The 20,836-nt window shown below is 38.5% G+C and overlaps 1 protein-coding gene across 1 annotated transcript in view; it reads left to right on the forward strand.

The window, feature by feature from the left end:
• Positions 1–20,836, forward strand: part of pik3c2a (phosphatidylinositol-4-phosphate 3-kinase, catalytic subunit type 2 alpha) — a 43,200-nt gene that overhangs the window by 9,858 nt on the left and 12,506 nt on the right. The window contains exons 3-17 of the mRNA XM_088934619.1: positions 5,609–5,709; positions 6,229–6,386; positions 10,214–10,334; positions 10,945–11,056; positions 11,297–11,376; positions 11,477–11,540; positions 12,254–12,400; positions 12,747–12,780; positions 12,925–13,141; positions 15,855–15,977; positions 16,368–16,535; positions 17,233–17,341; positions 17,864–18,006; positions 19,405–19,593; positions 20,150–20,243. Coding sequence (XP_088790745.1) covers positions 5,609–5,709; positions 6,229–6,386; positions 10,214–10,334; positions 10,945–11,056; positions 11,297–11,376; positions 11,477–11,540; positions 12,254–12,400; positions 12,747–12,780; positions 12,925–13,141; positions 15,855–15,977; positions 16,368–16,535; positions 17,233–17,341; positions 17,864–18,006; positions 19,405–19,593; positions 20,150–20,243 — 1,860 coding nt within the window. The remainder of the gene's footprint in view (positions 1–5,608; positions 5,710–6,228; positions 6,387–10,213; positions 10,335–10,944; positions 11,057–11,296; positions 11,377–11,476; positions 11,541–12,253; positions 12,401–12,746; positions 12,781–12,924; positions 13,142–15,854; positions 15,978–16,367; positions 16,536–17,232; positions 17,342–17,863; positions 18,007–19,404; positions 19,594–20,149; positions 20,244–20,836) is intronic.

The raw sequence follows: 20,836 nt of genomic DNA on the forward strand, positions 1-20,836 counted from the left end.
CTGCTGAGAAAGCAGACAAGGACAGTATTTATTGACATGATATCATTGTGAGCCTGGTGCTGTCGGAAAGAGGAATTAAGCCTTAAATCTGCATATACTGTACTCATACAATTTCCTCCTTTCCTCCTGGAAAGGTTGGTTACCGGTAATGATTTAATAGATGCTCCATTAAATTCTTATTTTATAAATATATTTTGTTCATTAGTTAATATAAATAATTGGTCAAAAAAGCTGGTAAATATTTACTTCAAGGAAACTGGTAGATTTCAAAGCCAGTCCAGTATTCTCAGACACATTGGTTTGTAACTGTAAGGAAGGGATTTTCAAACTTGGAGAATTTTTTAAAACAAATTGTTACATTTTCTTGTAATTTTTAATTTTCTTTAATTTTAAGGTATTGCACACAGCTAGAGCTATCCAGCACATGGAGGACAATGCTGAGGCCAAGCTGAAGGAAACACATTTAATACTTTAGATGTTTTATACAACAAGAGCCTGGTCACTGACTTACGACATTGAATGCTTTTACATAACAATATTGAGATAGGAATAAATGATCACAAGCATTTTAAGGAGTCATGCAGAATTTAAGATGGTGTTAGAAGGCATGCATAATTTAAAATCTTTATGTAGAACAAATCGAATTGAAACAAGATTACAGGGCATTTTGGACACAGGTTATCTGTACTTATTCAACACAGCAGTCTGTAATGATGAGAGAAAGATCAGAAAGGCAAACTCTCCAGCCCTTAGCTACTTGTTATAAAATGCTTTCAGTTAAGAGGATGTTCCATATAGAACAATGTTGGTATTGCTCTGATTATTATTAAACATGTCTCGGGTCTATGGCATGACATTTGAAAAAGTCTCTGGACTTGAATAAGGAAGCATTTCATCATGTTCAGCTCTAAGACAGTAATGGATGTCATTAGAATTCATTCAGCAGTTGTACATTACTCTGTGTGGGGAAATGGAGGGTCTGTAACATTAGGGATCATTTCACCAGAAGTCACGTCTGCGACTCAGCGATGTGTAAAGGAAGTGGGTGGGTCAAGTCTAATTTAAGAAAATGTCAATGTGTGAAACTGTATTTGGCGCAGTGTAAGTTCACATCAGAAACCACACATTTTTCTCTGAGCGTGGCTTGGCAGATGATCGGATCTCAAAGGCAGGAGCTATTCTTTAATTAGTCCTTCTGACACTGTACCAGGCTGTAGTTAGCACTGTTACATCCCACTTGTTTTATACAGGCCCAAATACAGGATATGATTTAATTTGTTTTATCTGGGAGGGGTATTGGTGTTACAGGAATACAGAGTGGAGGAGAACACATCATAGTTCCATAGGAACTTTTTATCAGCTGTATTTTTTATAGACAAATGTGGTGAGATACTTCTCAAACCGAAACAAAAAGGGAACCCAATTGTTTAGATATACGCTGTTGACTTCCTCTTTGGGGAAGTAATTTTAAATGGAATTGTTCTACACACCTGGGACTAGTAGTTTAGTTTCCCTCATTTGTCTATAATTACACTGGATAGCCTTAAAAGCATTTTACTCTGGTACACATTTTATTTATTTAATTTATTAGCATTTATGAAATACGAAAACTGCGCCTAAGTGACAAAAAATGTTTAGTTGCCTTTTCTCTAGTTGCATTGGCATTCTTTGGGAGAAAACTGAATGATGTGTCTGTGTTTTCTTTATTTCTAATAATGTGTCCTTTAAATGACGAAAAGACATGTCAATCCATGTATATATTTATATATGAACGTGAACATATGTATACGAGTTTGATGACCTCATTCTGCAGATTTTTTAAAAGCATGTTATTTGTCTAGATCATAGGTTCCCGATCCAGAGACTAATTGAGGTACCAGAGACATTCTAGGGAGTCCCAAGATAAGCTGGACAATATTTTGTCCCAAAGTTAAGATTCTAAATCAATTTAGTCCCTTATAAGATTCATTGTAGATCCAGCCTTGAAGTTGTTCCAGAATATTTATCATAGTAATATCAAAAATACTTTTTTGCCGATTTTTAATGTCAGTGTAAGAGTGCTGGGGTGGCCCTGTTTAAAAGACTTCAATAAAAAGCTCTTAGAAAACTTGGGGGGCATCCTGTTACGTGACTTATTATTGAATTACAACTACAGTAGAGAGAATTTTATAGATCATTGTTTAGTATCTGTTTATTGAGCATTATAAATAGTTTGAATTAGATTTTAAAGTGTGGGGTCCCTGTTAGAAGTGATGGCTTGAATGTGGGCTTCCATACATCCAGCCCCTGTTCTAAATTAATTTCACAGCAGATTACAATTTGTGCATCTTGTCACATGTTGATGTTTATCCCTCCAGCTCTGCTGTTGTGCTCGTGCTCAGCAACAGTATTCACGAGGCAAAGCAAAATAAGGTGAACAGTGCTGGATTACTGTACAACGGTGTACCGTTATATTCTAAATTGTGCTTTTGTGTATTGTCCAAAAGCCTATGTTAGGTCTATATACTAAATTCTTTTTTTCTTAAAAATACCCTAATGGAGTCAAACATTTTTAAACATTTTCCTTTTTTTCCTTAAATATCACAAAGTATTCAAATGTAACTGGATTGATACATGTACTTTGGACTATAATGGAATACAACACACATATTTTGGAGAATGTCACACTTGAAAATACATTTATTTTTACATGGAACATATGCTGTTTAAGGTTTTTAGATTTTTCCTCAGCTTTAGTTTTCATGACTGGTTTTATTGTATTGAATATGCTGAAGGCCCTCTGTGCAATGTTACTGAGATACTACAAGACCAAGGAAAAAATAACATCTTGAATGTCAGCTACATTTGATAAAGATTTGAGGTTTTGATATAGAGCAAATGAAGGAGTTTGGCTTCCCTGTTGATATATTATCATTACAGTTGTAATTAAGGAGTTGTGCATATTTTTCTTACTGAAAATGACCACACACATTTTGGGTTTCATCTAGAGTTGATGTGATGTTTCGCTCAAACAGCTGTCAGCTCACAGAAACCTGATACTACATCTAGCTCAGTTTTGAAAATCTAACCTGTTGGATACATACTAGGCACTTCCTGCTGGTGATCTCTGCCGGAATGTGAAACTGCTTTTAATCTTGCTCTGGTATTCTGGCAGAGCTGCAGTCTGTTTCTGGGTTAATTACTATTTATACTTGCAGTATTTATCTCTGAATAGGAAATAAATTCAGCTGCAGTATCAAACGTTTCCCCTTTTCACATTTTCTGTTTTTTTTTCAAATTGTTTTAGATTCCTAAAAGGCGTTTACGAATTTGTGATCCTCGGAAAAAATTAGAACAAAGATTTTGAGAGGATTTGTAATGTTTAACATTTCGCTATACACAGTTATGTACAGAGAGCGGGGTACAGTGCAAAGACTATGAAACTATATATTAGTCTTATATAAGCTTCTGTATCTTATAAGCTTCAGTTCTTTTCCTTTAATTCCATCAATCATGGAACAGACACTGACACTAAACTGAAGTGCTGTTCTGAACAGGTCGGTGTACAGAGGGACAACTATTGGAGACAGTTATGGAACCATTACATAGGAAAGACTAGCATTATTTTAATAAAAGATGGTGATGATTTTCGTCTATTAAGAGCTGGTCAAATTTTATTTTATAAAGCTATTCACGTGGTTAGGAGTATGTGCTAGCACAACAAAAGAATGATTTATAAAGCAGACAGTTACAATACAAAGAATTGTGTGTCATCAGATCATAAACACATTTTTTAAATGACTATTAAATATAAAAAAAAATGTCTCCAGGGAGGAACATAACTATGCACTTCTTCCTAATCTTCCAACACCAATTAAAGTCTCTAAATAATCAGGGAAATTTCATTTCCCCTTTTGATTGCTATTGTATATGGCCAGGTTTACTTTACCAGAGCAGTCTCAAACAGTCTTCAAACAAGCAAATGTTGGAATACCTCCTTAAAACTGTAACGAAGCACAGAAATTATACATATTCATATAGAGCATTTTCAGATAACTTATTTCCATTACCAGCTCTCACAATTCTGTAGTGTAGCTTTTAGTGGATGACTTTGGATGTTTTGTTTCAAAATGCAGCAAAAAATGTAAAGGAAAAAAACAAGCACTTTAATGTCATTCTTATAAATGTCATATGAGCCTGTAATCTATCTTGGGTAAACACTGTTTTCAGAAATAACACACACATGGTGTGCAAAGTTCTTAATTTAAAATGTTTGTGTGACAACACTGACATTAAATGTTCCCAAGCTAACTTTTAGAAGTTCAGTTTTTTTAACTATTTTTTTCTGTTTATTATTGTAATATACTGTATCCGCCCAGTTTGCAATTGTGTGTTTCTCAAGTCTTGACTCGGTTATTAACTCTGAAACCACACAAAGGGAGCAGTAAGAAGGGCCCCCACATTTCTCTGACTGCCCAACTTTGAGCCATTCTCTTATAAAGATGCCACAGCCCTGCACCAGAAGCTCAGCTCTGATTGGAAGAGAGGTACATCCCTAACTGACAGAACTGCAAGCTTGCTGTTGCCTGGGAAGTCATTGTGTCGCCTGCAACTGAGAAAGTTCTGGCAAATGAACCCAGTCCTACACAGGTGACAAAACCTGGTCATACTGTAGATATCCAATGACATGACCTACCACACCTGCATCGGATAGCTCAGCCTGCACTCGGGAAACCTCCTTTACCAGTGGAACCACTCTGGATCTCCAACTTTCTGTTCTCTGACAGATCTTTCATGGTTGTTTTAAATTGCTGAACATTTGCAGGTTTGAAAACTATAGTTGCAGAACACCATAGGATCTTGACGTTTACAAAGGTTCGGTGCAGAGAACCAGTATGAACGGCCAAATTCGCATATAACCAAGCTGCCACCCCTATACAGTTGCATAATCTGCTAGTGTATCGTATGTATAGTTTAAAGACATTAGTAACCCTCCCCTGTATGATAATTAAAGTACTAATGCAAGTTAATTAAAATAACATTGATGAGCTAAAACAAACAGCAGTAATCAGCAAAAATAAACAACATGCATCTCTCCTCTGTGTCCAGCAGATGCCTGCACTTTCTCTACGTCCTAGCAGGCCGTAGTACTAGCAGGCCCCACTGTAATGGAAAGGGCAGTAAACCTGTCAGTCAGCCTCTAAACCCGTCTCCAGCTTGTCATTCCCCATGGAGCCGAGACCACCAGGAGCGTTGGTTACAATATAAAAACAAGAGCACGCTGAGGTGCAGGTGTGGGGCAGCGAGCAGGGACAGGCTCAGTCACTGGCTAGATTCCTCTCGTGATCCTAGCCTGTTGCACAGCTAATTTGACGGTTGCAATTAACAACCTTCGGCTCCTTTTCATCCCGCTCTGTTCCTCTTCCATACAAGATCCCGTGGGCCGGACCGAATCGCGACAAAACAAATTTGCGAGTGTTAAATTCACAGATATCAAGACCCTACTGTATTGAGCTCTCTCTGTGTACCAGTTATGTTGACCATGTCTTTACTAGATGCCTGTTTTATGTAAAGATCAAAATCATAGACATTTGACAAAAACATTTGTGCAAATTGCCTTTTATTTCAGTGTGACAAGGGAATGGGGACTGCAACAGGGAAATACAATTTTCTTCAAGAAACGGAGGCACAAAATGAAGAGGTGGTCGATTTCTGTGAAGAAATTGCAAAGTAAGCTGCATGCTATGATCTCTTTTAAATTATTGTCCATCAATTCTGTAGCTGTGTAATGTGGCAAATGTGGACCAGAAGAGAGAAGGATTTTGCTACCATTTCCAAAAAAATATTGGAATATTTAAGTTAACAACTACATCAAAATATTATATACAAAATTAAATCAGAGAAACCGTTTGGAAATAAGTGTGACATTGGCTTCAAACAAGCTTCATCTTCTTTTTTTGGATAAAGCCAGATAAATTGGCAACAAAATTAATAATATATTCCCTTCATTTATTTTACTGTGGCATACATTGAAGCAGTAGTAGCTGATGGCTAGTTTCCATTTTTCCAAAGATCTGTACTCCTTAGCTATAATCACAGCCTTGTACATTATTTACACACTGTGTAGTATACACAACTGTGCTGAAATATACCAGTATTCTGTTTTCTTCTGGATTTTTACTTATTTCAAATCCACATACTTTTTTCTTATCTCTCTGTTTGCTTTTTGTCATTTTTTTCCACTTTCAGATTGAGGTCCAGATTCCCTCATGAGGATGTGACCACTAACCCGGGCTATGTTTTAAGCCCAGTGATTCTTCAGAGAGATATGAGTGGTGAAAATGCCAGTGTCAAAGTGTGCATTGAAATTGCTGACTCTGAGCAACCAGTCACTTTTACCTGTGACGGTAAGATTGGTTAACTTTTCCCCACTGTATTTGCCAAAAATGTTTGGCCTTTCACATATCTCAGTGCTAAACACATATACCATATATAGGAATTTTTAAATTATTTTGATAGGCTTTCAGAATGAGAAAAACCTAAAATGTGTGGAAATAAATATTTTTGTTCCTTATTCTAAATGTTGCTCAGTTTCATGTCTACAAACGTCTATCAAAAAGCTTATTTTTCTCTTTGTTGCTCATCACTGCCTCTTAAGTCTCACTCTACTTAGTGTTTTTTGTCCTACCATCATGTAGAATAAATGACATGACAGAACAAATCCATTGTCTTTTTTCTGTTGAAATATCAGTCAGACTCCATACACAAATAAGGGGTGTACATCTCCAGTTTGTGACTACTGCAGCTTTGATCTAAATTACTTAACAAAACTAACTAGAAAATCAGAAAAAAATACAATCAGTTGTCCAAACGAAGCCGGTGAACAGCTTTGGGAATAGGGAATTCTTCTATCACACTTAAATTTGGTTGCTCTAAATCAGTTCCCCATTGAAAGGAGCTCAAATTCACTGTGCACGGGGTGGACATGACAGTATATAGCAGAAAGTGTAGCATTTATGTCAAAGGCTATAATACTTAAGCTTTAAAAATCATTAGTTAGACCATTTAGATTGTTGTATTTAGTTTTGGTCACAGTACCACACAAAGGATATTATAGTCTTGGAAAAAGCTCAGTGTAGAACAAGTAAACCAATTCCCAGTCTCGGTGGATTTTCCTATACAGACACCATAAAACCTCTTCTGTCTGGAACAAAGGCGGTTGACATTTTATACAAGTGCAAGAATGTATAGAAAGGGTCAAGCAAGGCTAGGTAATAAAACAATGACACTTTGGTCACAATGTGAAAGTAAAAGGGGAGAAATGTGGGCTGGAGAATATGAAACATAGTTGTGGGTCTCTGAAAGAGGCCTCCCAGCCAGAGCTCCGGCCGCTTGCGAGATTCAGCTGGATGGAGTTTAAAATTCCCCCGAATGAGCGAGAAGTACCGACTGGTCTCCTGTGGAGTCTGTGGAGTCCCGATCCTCCTGAAGGAGCTCCATTTGCAGCCTTCATGCTCCTTTGTTCATTCTGCAATGTCAAGCCCTGCACCACCGGCTCCGTTTTATCAGACCACATACTAGATTCAGTGCTTTGTTGTGTAGGGTATTTCTTCAGAATTTCAAGTACCTTAGTCATAACGTTCGACAACTACAAATCTGCCTTTTCATAAACATTTTAAAACTGAAATCAGGATATTTAAACTTTTCTGTAAATGTTGTGTATAGTGTGAGGTGTATAGTGTTTTGTAGCTGGAGTCAGTACCTCTTCGTGAGATTGCGCGCTGAACAGTTTGATCTTGCTCGTTATTTCTGAAAACAGCAAAGATGATGTTCCTATCTATTTGTCTACTTATAAACCTGTTCTAGCATTTCCTTTGATCTCCAGTTAGTGGACAGGGTTTGATGTCCATTGGCTTACTGGCCATCTTACCTTAACCATTAAGATATAAGGTGTGTTGGTTAAGGGCATAATAATGGTGAATCCATAAAAGAGCTGATTTAACTCTTAAATAACATGATGAAAAGTTTAGAAAACAAACTGGCAGATCATAAAAAAATAAGCAGCATAACAGCTTGGAATATATTACAACTTTTGGGAAGCACAGCATGTTCCTTTTTCTTATAACATGTGGTATGAAGACTTGGCAGAGTGGTGGGGCAGTGAAAAGGCTTTATGCACGGCACTTCTATCCAGAAGTCAACTGAAGAAACAAAAACACACTCGTTAACACATGGTGATAAATAGAAGATTTTATTCAACTACTTCATAGTTAGGGTTTGGTGGGACATTTCTTTTCATTTGCCTGAACCTTCCTAAGTCTTACGGTAACGAGGCTATTGTACAGTGCTTTGTAGTCTAGTGCTGGCATGCAGTGAGACCAGCTTTTGTTGTAAATAATCCAACTGTGCAGAATTTTTAGCTGGTGAATCTCTTTTATCATTAGCACTGCGGATCCTAAATAATGCATTGTGTTAGAACTGTTAATGTCTTCTGATAAAATAACCAACCTGTTGTCAAACAAAGTCTTGTATTTTCTTGCTTAGGCTTGTATTCGATATATGGCACAAATGCTTTTAAAATGTGTACATATTTAAAATTCATTTACTTTATTTGGTACATTTAAAAAATAAGCCAGACTCTTTTTATTTCCTACATAAAAAAGTACTGTTTGTGTTCCATCAGTGCAGTTTGCCCTTTGATGTACAGAACAAGATCGTGTTCACATTCTCGGATTTGAAAGTCAAATTGAATCCTTAAATACAAAACAATAGCCTAGTTTTATAAGCACTGATAAGTTGAATGTATTCCGATGTATTCCATTCATACTGCTGTTCACTCAACCTCGAGATCCCAGAATTCAAAATCTCTCACTGCATTTAAAAGTGCCGTGAACGTTTTAATCTTTACAAGATTTGCTGCTGATAATGTCAGGCATCCAGTTTAAAATCTACTGGATATATAATCAAAAGAGCTATGTTATTAATTCCATGCATACACTGGTATGAAAGTGCACAAGGTTAGAGTGCTCTGAATGTGTTTTCATAACATGGGAGTGTTTTCTCCATGAGAGGACATGGTCCTTATTCCTTCTTAAATTCTATTAGCAAAGCCAAAAGGGACTGCTTCCCACCTCATTTTTGACTGTACCACAAATGTGTGTGCACTTATTCAGGAATCTTGAGTGAATTGTAATTTTGATGACAGTCCAAATTGTAGGACATTTCTAGACATGCAGTTTTTTTTAAGGTGCGAGGACAAAAAGAACTTACACCCTATATAGATGATTTAGAATTTTTTTTTGCAGTCTTAAAGATTGATTGCAAATAAACAAAGATATGAAGGCTGTTTTTTTTCTTAGACTTATAAGGAGTCGTTCAAACTTTGTGTATGTTCCCTCAGAGTATTCTCAAGCCCCGTTTAGTCTAGGTCAAAGTAGTGTACATCATTGCTCAGGGGTCACTCAGCCAGTGCTTTGTGGGATGCTGGGTGAAAACCCTGGTCTCCTCCCAGTCTGTTCTTCACAGCATCTTCAGCTCCAGGTGTCCTTGGTTGCTAAACTTTTTGTAGTGTTTTCTTTTGTTAAATGGTGCACTGTAGTGTAGGACCCATAGGCCTTTAAATTATATGTACTGTACACCTTTAGTTGTACTTGTGAAAATGTGTTCTTTGTAATTGGGTTTTTAAGTGAAATCTATGAAGATTTCATATCTGAAAAGTTAACAAATTCAGTAGTTTTTTGCATTTTGTACAATCTCTGCTAGACATCTACTGTAGTTTCTTTTTGGCCTTGTTCTTGATATGAGCCTTTCCACAAGTTTGTCTGCTTGATTGCTTTAACAATGGCTAAAATACCACACTGTGATAGTCCCTAAGTGTTTAGCACCCCCCATCATTGGAATTGAAATCTTGAAATTGAAGTCCCAGTTATAAAATCCTTTTCTGTGCCCAACATTGCAGGACCACCTGAGACATTCAACTGACATACTGCATTTGGAGAATTCAGCTTACATTCTTCAAAATGCTTCAAATCACACAGTAGTTCCCTCCTTCATCCAGTTGGCAGAGTACATAAATATATGCTGTGCTTTTATGATACATTTTGGATTTTTCTATAAGGTTTGCATGTTCTTTGCTTTCTCTGTTCCAGCCATGCTAGGAAGGGAGTGCTGTTGTTTCTGTAGTGCCTCCTTGTTCTCTGTCTCATCAGTGATCTTTTGATTGGTGATGTTTCAGTGAGTTCCCCGGTGGAGCTGCTCATAATGCAGGCCCTGTGCTGGGTCCACGATGACTTGAACCAGGTTGATATTGGCAGCTACGTGCTGAAAGTCTGCGGCCAAGAGGAAGTACTGCAAAAGTAAGTCCTATTGTTAACAACCTCCTGTCAGTTCAGCATGTTCTCAATGGGGTGAAGAAAAAAGAGAGAAGTAGAGAGAGAGAGTGAGAGAGAGAAAAATGTAAACAAGATGACTGCCAACATTCCAGACAGAGGAATATTTTCTTAAGTGGGGCTAGGAAAATATGTTTCTCTTTTGTCCTTTCATAATACCCAACACAACCTGGCAGGGCAAGAAAAAAGGAGCAAATGTTTTTGTAGCTAATAAAGAGCAGAAGGCAAACGTTAGGCACAGACCTTCCTCAAAAGGCTCTTCCCTTCATGCTCATCCTGTTTTGAGTTAATGCTTTGTAAACGCTTTCAGATAGTTGCCTGGTCAGATTTCTATTCCTGTGTGCATTGCAGGAAACGTCCATCTCTTTCATTTTGATCCAGTGCTGCTCCCTAACGTTGCTCAAGCACTGTTTTCTTTCTGCAGAGAACGCAAAGTCGTGAGTCATGAATTTCTGCAGATGCAATTTTGTTTCCTGCTCTACAGAATTAAGGAGGTCCCATTTTTCACAGCATGAAAAAATACATAGTGGCCCAGCTCCTTTTTCCTGTTAAATATTTTTTTTCTGTCCCTCTCCAGTAAACATTGCCTGGGCAGTCACGAATATATTCAGAACTGTCGAAAATGGGATACCGAGATTAAGCTGCAGCTCTTGTCTCAGAGCACTGTATGCAGGGATCTTGCTCGTACGGTAAGCAGCATATTATCTTGTGTGCTTGTGTTAAGTCTCAGCACGGTAAATAAGAATCATCTGCATGTAGAGTTGTATCTTAGATTCTTTTCAAGCTTGACAGATGTAGCTATTTGAGTAAAATGTCCTAGAAGATAGCTTTGGGAACAAAGGTGCTATCTTGCTAGTACAAATATCAGAGCAAAAACAAAAAGTGTATATGTGGAAAAGAGAAAACGTTTCTGTTGTGTGCACAAGCAGGCTGACGATGATACTTCCCCCATTGATTTGGAAAAATACCTGTGCCAGGTGGAAAGGCCTTTTAAGGAGATGATCACAAGGTAAATCTGAGCTTGTTTTACATCCTGTTGTCTCGTTCAATTCAAATCCAAGTGTTTTTACGGTATTCTGATTCATGGTGGTTTCTAATGTTTTTTTTAGACAATGCCTTATCGACTACTTGGACGCTTACCATAGTTCGGTTCAGTTCTGCCTCCAGAATGAAGTAAGCACTCTGATATTGCAAATCTGTCACATACATATTCTCTTGTCTCAAGGAAATGCCCGTGGGAAGGAATTTTAATGTCAGTATATTTCCTCCATTTAGAAAAATAGGAGTACATAAAATGGTATATATTTTAGGTACCTAATAATAATTCCTTACACTTATATATTGCTTTTGTGGTGAATTCCCAGCATTACCAATGTGTAGCCCCCACCTTGATAATGAGACGGCAGCCAAAGTGCGCCAGAACACTCACCACACATTAGCTATCCGTGAGGAAGAGGACAGAGTAATGAAGCCAATTGATAGATGGGGATTATTATGAGGCCAGGATTGGTAAAAGCCAATGAGAAGTTTGGACAGGACACTGGGGTAACATCCATACATTTTTGAGAAACACCCTGGTATTTCGAATGACCACAGAGAGTCAGGACCTCGGTTTTACATCTCATCCAGAGGATGGCCCCTTTTACAGTATAGTGTCCCCATCACTGTACTGAGACATTAAGACCCACACAGACCACAGGGTGAGTGCGCCTCTTCCTCATCCCTAGCTCTCCCCAGTGGTCTCCCAGCCAGGTACTGGTCAGGCTCACACTGTGGTTTGCCAGTTGTGAGTTGTACGGTGATATAGCTGCTGTTAAAACATAGATACTACCTCACCAATGAAGTACTATATTCTGTAACTCGGCTCCCATTAATGTTCCCATTAGAATAACCAGTACAAAACGGTAGAGCAATTGACGAACACTGTGAAGACCCTGTGCTGTGTGTTAGACGAAGTAGAGACAAAGGCCGTCACGGAAGCTGTGAAGAAAGTGAAGCGCTCTGTAAATCTCCCGAGAACCAAAAACCTGGAGGTAATCCTGACTTCATATTTCAATGAATCTGTGGCAACTCACTCACATGCTTGCTCTAGGGTATAGTCTCCTGCCCTGCAAAGTTATTATTGGACTTAAATTTGTCTCTTTTCTCCTAATGAGTTGGATTACAGAACTGCAGAAATGAGCTTCAGTTTGCAGACCTTTACAGTACTATACAAATGTAATTTGTTGATTCTGTGGTTATTCAATTGACGTATCTCATGCTCATAAAAATGTGGCCAAAGTTTTTATTGGGCTTTACACTTAAAAAATTTTAATGATCACTTGCTGATGAAAATTAACTTGATTTTTGTGTGCTTATAACTGATGTTTTATTTCACAGGGCACTACAAAATCTTCAGATGGTTCAGCAAACAGTAAGTAATATGTCTGTGCAATCCTTATTGAGATGTACTTTAGTCAAATAGTCCAGAAAAAAAAACAAAAAAAGATTGAGTGCTTTATCAAGCATAGCTAGGATGCATTGCACATTTTCTTATTTACAATGTATTTGTTTTCAGGTTCCTGCAGCCCTGTTGAGGAGAGTATAAACGGACTAACAAGTGCAGTGTATAGCCTTGTGCAGCTGTACCTCAAGTCATTCAGCAGCGCAGTCTCACAGGCCCCTGTGAATAGGCAGAAAGAGGCCAGAAGCACAAAAGAAGCCTCTGGGACCACAGAGCATATCCAGTTTACACTATTTGCAGTTCATGGCATTACAGCAGCATGGGTCAGCAGGTATGTTCTTTAATAGGCAGCAGAATGACTGGGGGTTGGGCAGGTTTATCTGGAAGATTGAAATTATTTAGCATTCAGGGACGATATTGGTTAAGTGCCTGCACTATCTTGTAAACAAGGTCTACAGAATTCATGCAATTCCTGCATGTGATTTCTGGTCTTAGACTTTGGTCTGACCCGGAAATATTGGCTGGGATTCGCAAGTCTGCGGCACCTGTCGGGTTTCCCCAAAGTCACATTTGCTCTCTCGTTTGCTTTATCTAGTTAAAAATAAGCAAGTCTTGGATGTTTTCCAGAAAGCAAGATAACTTTCTTGCACTTAAGGTCGAAGCAACTGCTTTGTGTTTACACCCTTACTATCTTAAAAAGCCAAAAACACATACTCTACCTACTGGAAAAAAACATTGTTACTGTTAAATTTCACAATGACCTTTTTTTTTCCTGAATACAGTGCAGTAATATATCTGTTTAAGTCCGGCCTTAAAAAGTAGGATATTTTTTCAATTTAGATATCTTGATTTTGGCAATGAACAGTTTATTTCCTTAATTATCTGTCCCTTTATTAAAACTATTGCCGTGTAATTAGTTGACTGACTGAAAATGAAAATTATTATGTCACAAACCAGATGTACTATGTGAAACTACAGCTGTAGTGCAAGAAAGCTGTTTTTCTGTAGATTCATGGTTAGCGAAGCTCTCCAAATCTTCAGGGAGGATTTTTAAATAGTCCTGTAATATGCTTTAGCTGTGATAAGCAGTTAAATAAAACTCTCATATTAAATATGTTGCTTTTAGTGTTATTGTATGTTACAATTTCATGTTGACAGTATCCAATAATGAGGGATAATCATGATTGTGAAAAGGGATTCAAGTTTACCCAGTACCATTTGGCCTCCTGACTTTGTGTAAGAACTTTCTGTTCTTCATGTAGATAAAACAATGGGAGCAGTGACTCAGGTTCACAACTGAAACTGTTTTTTTAATGTTCTCATGCATTCAAGATACAAACCCAAATGTTTTTGTTTTTTTAAATGTCATACTTGCTAAACCATGAACACATTTTGGGCCATTCTATTTCAGGGACATAAAAACAAACACCCTGAGGAGAATGAACTAATATTTTATAAATGGTAGCTTGTGAGACTTAACTGCCTGAGGATTTTTCTTTCTACTGTGCTGGGCCAACCAGAGTTTATAAACTGAACGTGAACTGGTTAAAAATAGCAGCTTTCTGCCTGTAGCACATGACCCTCAAGCTGTATCTCCATTCTGTCTGTGAGCTCTAGGTTATCTGAATTCTGAAGTAATATGTGAAACAAAGCAGCACTCAAGAAATATTATAGGTTTTAAAAAATATGCAGTGCTCCACTCTTTTGTTATTGTTTTCTTAAAGATGCCTTTTTTAATTTTGATTACCAGTTGTTTTTTCTGTTTTGTACCCTCTCAATTCGGATTTATCAGTCAGTCTGGCTTATTGTTGTGCCCCCCTGTACTACTATTAGACAGGAGACTTCCCTGGTACGCTTAAGCTGTCAAACATCCGTCATTTCATTTCTCACAAGCTCCTCGGGGCTTGGAGGGGTAGGAGGGGCAGTGCGTCTCACAGACATCACGGCAGCTTAGCAAGTGTCCAGCAAGTCCCAGGAATTGGTGATGCTTGACCAAAGTGTGCCATTGCTTGGGGTTTGACACAGTCTAGGCCAGGCCAGTCCTGGTCCAGGAGTGCCTGTGTATTTGCAGGTCTGTTTAAAAACTGCTTGGAGACGTTTGTAATCGAGTTACCAGCTAGCTTTGTGTGTTAAGAGCCTAACTAGAATGAAGATCTGCAGACAGTGGCCCTCCATTACTAGGATTGGACACCTGGAGAGTGTCCAGGCAAACCAGGAAAGTCCACAATATGTTTTAAGCACCATTTCAAGTCAGCACTTTTATTAGTAGAGCAACTTAAGATAAGATCACTTTATTAGCCATATACAATTTCTTGCATTAGGATTTTGTCTTTTCGCATACCCCAACTTGCTCTCCATGAGACATACAGACAGGGAGAGAAGCTTGGTGTCAGAGCGCAGAGTCAGCCATTTATACGGCGCCCCTGGAGCAGTTGAGGTTAAGGGCCTTCCTCAGGGGCCCAACGGAGTAGGATTCCTCTGCCAGCCGCAGCATTTGAACCCGCAACCTTCCAGCCACAGGTGCAGATCCTTAGCCACAGAGCCACCGCACCACCCTTACTTGAACATGATAAGAATTTTTTTAATGAATTTAAAACTACTGTAACAAGGTTACTAACAACATCCTGTCATTTGATTTGTTTTAATTCAGTGCTTATTCCTGTAGTCATGGCTATTGCAAGAGAAAGCTGACAAATGTTTTGACCAGTAAGGATTGCTAGTTAGTGGATGGTCTTGAGAATTTTTTAAAAGCCTTTAGCATTGTGTGCAAACTTCACTGAAGTTTGTTTATTATGCTAAGCAACTTTCATTCACATTCAAAATAAAGAATGCTGTAAAAAAAAACAAATGTAAACCTAACTGAAGATTTTTATAAGTTCAGTATTTACGCCTGATTAGACCTTTAAAAAAGTGCCTTTTTAATTCTCTTCACCAAAGCATGTGTATGCTTAGTAAAGTTGTTTACCCATGCCAGAGATTTCTTCACATAAAAGTGCACCATTCACTGGATGTAGTCAACCTCACTGTCAATTCTTTGGTTCTAGTTTTGAGAAGTACTACATACTGTGTTCTCTGACCCACAATGGAAGGAATTTATTTAAACCAGTCCAATCCAAGAAAGTTGGAACATACAAGAACTTCTTTTACAACATTAAATGGGAAGAACTGTAAGTATTTTAATCTGTTAGATCATTTTTACATAATTAAATGTTGAAAACTAATCTCTGCTACAGAGTTAAGCATTTGTTTCTAAAAAGGTGGTTTAATTTGTGTGTAAAACTACTTTTACTAATTGATGTTTGATCAAGGATTTAGGATATTAGAATTAGAATATTCTTAATTTCAGATTGTGAAAATACCTACTGTTGCACCTGGCTTCTCAATTTATATATTTTTACATGAATGCAAAGCGGTAAAAATATAGGAATCCACAAATTTTGTAATCCACCAGAATTACTGGTTTGAGTTCATCCACCATTAGCTCAAACCAGTAATCCTGCCTTTTCCCAAATCCATTTCTCTCGTTTTTAAGTCCTTCTGTCTTTATTCTTTTGCAGGATACAGTTTCCTATCTCAGTTTCGCTCTTGCCTTTAGAGTCAATGTTAAGTCTGTCTTTGTATGGAATCCTAAACCAGAATGCAAGCAACTCGCCCGATTCCAACAAACAGAGAAAGGGACCAGAGCTTCTCGGGAAAGTGACCATGCCACTCTTTGACTTTCGGGGGTAATTTCTATGCATCTTTGTGTTATCCATTGTTTGTTTGTGTGAAAGATGCTCATCTTGGTAAATATTACAGGTGTCTTAGAGGTCTCCCAGTTTTTAATATGATTGCCTAATATCTAATTACGACTCTCAGGTGTTTATTTTTTTTTAAGTGTACATGGTGGGGCCTCTTGTTTCAGTGCCGCCTTTAATTTTTTCTGCCCATTTTAGGAAAAAAAAGTGTTGTTTTTAGTTTACAGTGATAAGTTTTCCTCTCCTTTAGTTCACACTGCATAGAAGAAAAGTGCCACCAGGTTAGCTTAATACGTTTGCAAACAGAATGTTTAGAAGGCAGTTTCTTCATCTTTTAAACTTCTCCTAGGTTGCCATTCCTAAAAAAGACACTGCCTTGGTCCTGAAAGATTGCTATTGTATGTGTGAATTGCATTGGTTTTAAAATAGAAGTTGGATGTTGATTCTGATCGTAAAAACAGTAGGAAATCACACTGAAATAAAGGTTTACTTACTTTTTTTCAGCAACACATGCTCCTAAAAGTTCATGCGTGGGCATATTTCTACTGTTCATCAATCTACACTTTCTTACCTTCAGCATTATTGGTTTTCCTGTTAAAATTACTATACCAGTTGTTTTAAATTGCGTCCTCGCTTCATGCTGACAGTTGTCCGTTTTTTGTTTCGTATGGCTCTTGTGTTTTAGAGTGCTGGCAAGTGGAACTAAGCTTCTCAGTCTGTGGACGTCTACAGTGGTCGCCCCAGCTGCTACAGGGAATAGGAAAGGGAATGCAATAGAGAGAAAAGTGCTGCAGGTAATCACAGGCTGCTCTCCCTGTCCTTGTTCTTGTTCCAAGGATTATCACTGTCATTTAGCTGAGAACAAAGTTTCCATTTCATTGGAAAGCATTCCAAAGACTTTTTGGCTTGGTTAGTTATCTCTTAATTGATCCTGTGTGTGTGTGTGTGTGTGTGTGTGTGTGTGTGTGTGTGTGTGTGTCCTGTGATGGCCTGGCATCCTGGCCAGTGTTGTTTATGCGCTATGCTTCCAGGATAGGCTTCACGTTGTCGCAGCCCCTACCAGGAATAAGTGGCTTTTCTGGAAATGGCTGGATGTTCCAGCATAAAATAAAAGGATTTAAAACATTTTGCCTGTCCTGTCTTGCCATATTGATGTTAAAGCGCGTGAGGAAAAAGCTGTGTGAAGAAAATGATACCATGTTTTGGTCTTGCTTCTTAGATTAAATGAATGACACGTTTGGTGTAGAATTTGTTCCTCTACTTCTTTGCTGTGCTCTACCCAGTGCTAGATAACAGTGGCTGTTTTTTTTCTCTAGGTTGATTTCCCAAGTCCCGCTGTTGACATTCTGTATGTTGGGCCACAGCCTCCCAGCAGACCTGACCCACAGGCCTTGGAAACCCTAGACCCTGAGGTTACAGCGCGACTTGAAAAACTGTGCAGCAAAGCTTCTACATTTGGGTGAGTGTTCATTCCTGTGGGAATGTGCTGGGATTATTACACACTACCTTTTTACTGTTTTTGTAAAGAGAGTTGTTGTTTTTTTAAATGTACTTGTACGAGGGGTGATAAAGACTCTACACTTTCTGGTGACACGCTCTCTGTTATTCGTTTTACACATTGCAAGTTCCATAATACCATCTGAGAAATCTGGAATTAATGTTGGATCTCTCCCTGTCATACAACTGCAATCCCAAGTCTTGCTGAGAACTTACAGTGGGTTATTGTTACATGACAAGCTGAGGATACAATGGTTGATTCAAGTCTTATCATCCCCTGCACTGGTCTTTCACATGGGAAATCCCTGTTACAATTGGCTAATGACACACCAACACAAGGCCAATGTCTGGACTATGAGGCTCAAACGAGCTTTACTGGGTCAGCCATTTGGGAGCTAATGGAGTATTCTTTCTTGTATTCAAAGTCATTTGCCAAAGTAGACATAAAGAAAACAGATTTCATAACACACTTCAGTAGTGTAAGTATGGGAAAAGATAAGGGAGAAAAGGGCTTTCTAATCTAAATAGTATTTTAATGTATGTCTAGTTTTGTTAAAGTAAAGCATAAGAGGAACTTATCAAACTGTGTAATATAGAAAAAAAAGGATCTTCATCTTTCTGTGGTGAGGATTGCCAAAATAAAACAAATAGTAAACGAAGCAAAAAGTGTTCAGTTGAAATAAAAGACACCAGTAATTAAATATGTTCTGATTTGCTGATTGCAGTGGCTGGTACAGTGCCTACTTCAAGCAGAAAAAACTGCTTGAATAGTCACAGGTAAGAGTGTTGAAATTCTAGTGAAAGATGAGTCACACTTTAATTTCACTTAAAAGTCATTGTCAGGGTATTGGGCACAAATCCATCAGCGTAGTTTGTTTCCATGGTCAGCTTGTGTTTTGTGTTACTGCTGAATACCCACAAATGAAAATCATCCCATGCATAATTATAGAGCTTAAATGATCAAGTTTAAACAGAGGGTTTTAGATTTTTCTTAGCTCTAAAACATTATTGCATATGTATAATATGACAAACATAAATTCAATGAGCAGATCATTTTCCTTCTGTTCTAAGATGTTTTACTGTTTCTCAATGTAAATGTCCTTAAGTGAGCAGCACAAATCCTTATCCCATTGTGACCTACAGAAATTGTAGCTGCAAAATCCCTTCTCAAGATTTGCTTCGGATGAGGACAGGACTAGCTGCAAAGTGTATATGTCCAGGATGCCTTTTCATACTTATACATATTTCTGACTTTTCGGAACTTATGTATCTAATAACTTCTTATGAGCACTTCCGTTTTGGCAAAGCATAGACATACTACACTGCTGATTTGAACACTATGCATGGTATGTCTCAACAGGCTCACCAGGGCTGACAGGCAGCTCTTGTGGGACAAACGATATCACTGCCAGACCTTCAAGAACAGCCTACCAAAGATCCTGGCGAGTGCACCCAGCTGGGACTGGGGAAGCATGGCCGAAATACACTCCCTGTTGCACCACTGGCCCCCGCTGTCGTCTGTCTGCGCCTTGGAGCTGCTGGACTCTAAGTAAGTCACAGAGATGCAAGATGCTGCTGCCATTTGCGGAGTGTATTACAATTTCTGGACAAGTGATCAGATCAAGTCCAAATTTACACTGTTTATTCCACTTTGCAGCCACAGTATAAGCGGACAAGAATATTGATTCCACCTTGCACTTCAAATATAAGACATGGCCCATTTGCCCTTTAACCAAGCACCGGTTTAAGACATTGTTTTGGTTTATGTAATACACTTATTTCACTAATTTTAGGAAACATAATTGAGTGCGAAAATAAAAACTTATTATCTCTGGTTTCTCAGATTGCGGCAGGTTTTCGATAATATGAGTTAAGTGTTGTGATGTCATCTCTGTATCAAAATGAGAAAGGTTACACAAAGGAGAGGAAGCCATTCGACCCATCTAGTCCATAGGGTAGTTTCTTATTTATTTGATCCAAGGATCCAGCCATTTCTTGGAAGAATCTGCAGTCTCCAAGGACATAACAAGTTTGGAACAGAACAGTGGCCCCCATGTTTGGCAGCAACTGCAAATCCAGCGTTCTGTGAGAAAATGTTATTTTAGGTTTGCAGATACAGAGGTGCGCAGAATGGCTGTGAACTGGATAGAGAGCAGCAGTGATGATGAACTGGCCGACTATCTTCCACAGCTGGTGCAGGTAATTCAGGCTCGAACCTCCTCAATTTACTGTACACTGGGGAGGTCGCATCTCCATTGCAGACGTGTAAACTGACTTCCTGGAGATTAAGCTCAAGCAGGGCCTCTTTCCCTGCCCCTTGTCCGCGCTTAGAAACTAACCAGGCTGTTAGCAGAAGAGGTTCTTCGCCAAGCTGTCTCCTTCTGAACCAGAACTGACAGAGCTGTTACCCTTAGTGGGTCTTAAACTAACAGATTTAGTTATTAACCTCTTCCCTCATCTTCTTTTAAGAGCCTCTCAATTAATAAGAATTGGCTGTGCATTCACCCCTCTTGATTGCGGTCACTGGTAGACATCCACCCCAGTGTGATTCTGAGACTACGCTTCCACCAGACCATCTTAAACCTTCCCTAGTGCTACTTCAGCATGGCTTGCCCTGCAGTCAGCCTACCACAATATTTTAAAACCTATAATATCCCTAATTTTAACCTTGATTTCACACAGCCTGTCTGGGTAAAACTGGTCTTCAAAGATGTATGGTCTTCAGTCATTCGGAGCTGAACAAATGTTTAAGAATCCAGATATTGACTTTGTAGAGAAAGTCGTTTAACTTG

This window comes from Atractosteus spatula, chromosome 16 (genome assembly GCF_055471065.1).
Source record: "Atractosteus spatula isolate fAtrSpa1 chromosome 16, fAtrSpa1.hap1, whole genome shotgun sequence".
In the NCBI taxonomy this organism is placed as follows: Eukaryota; Metazoa; Chordata; class Actinopteri; order Semionotiformes; family Lepisosteidae; genus Atractosteus; species Atractosteus spatula.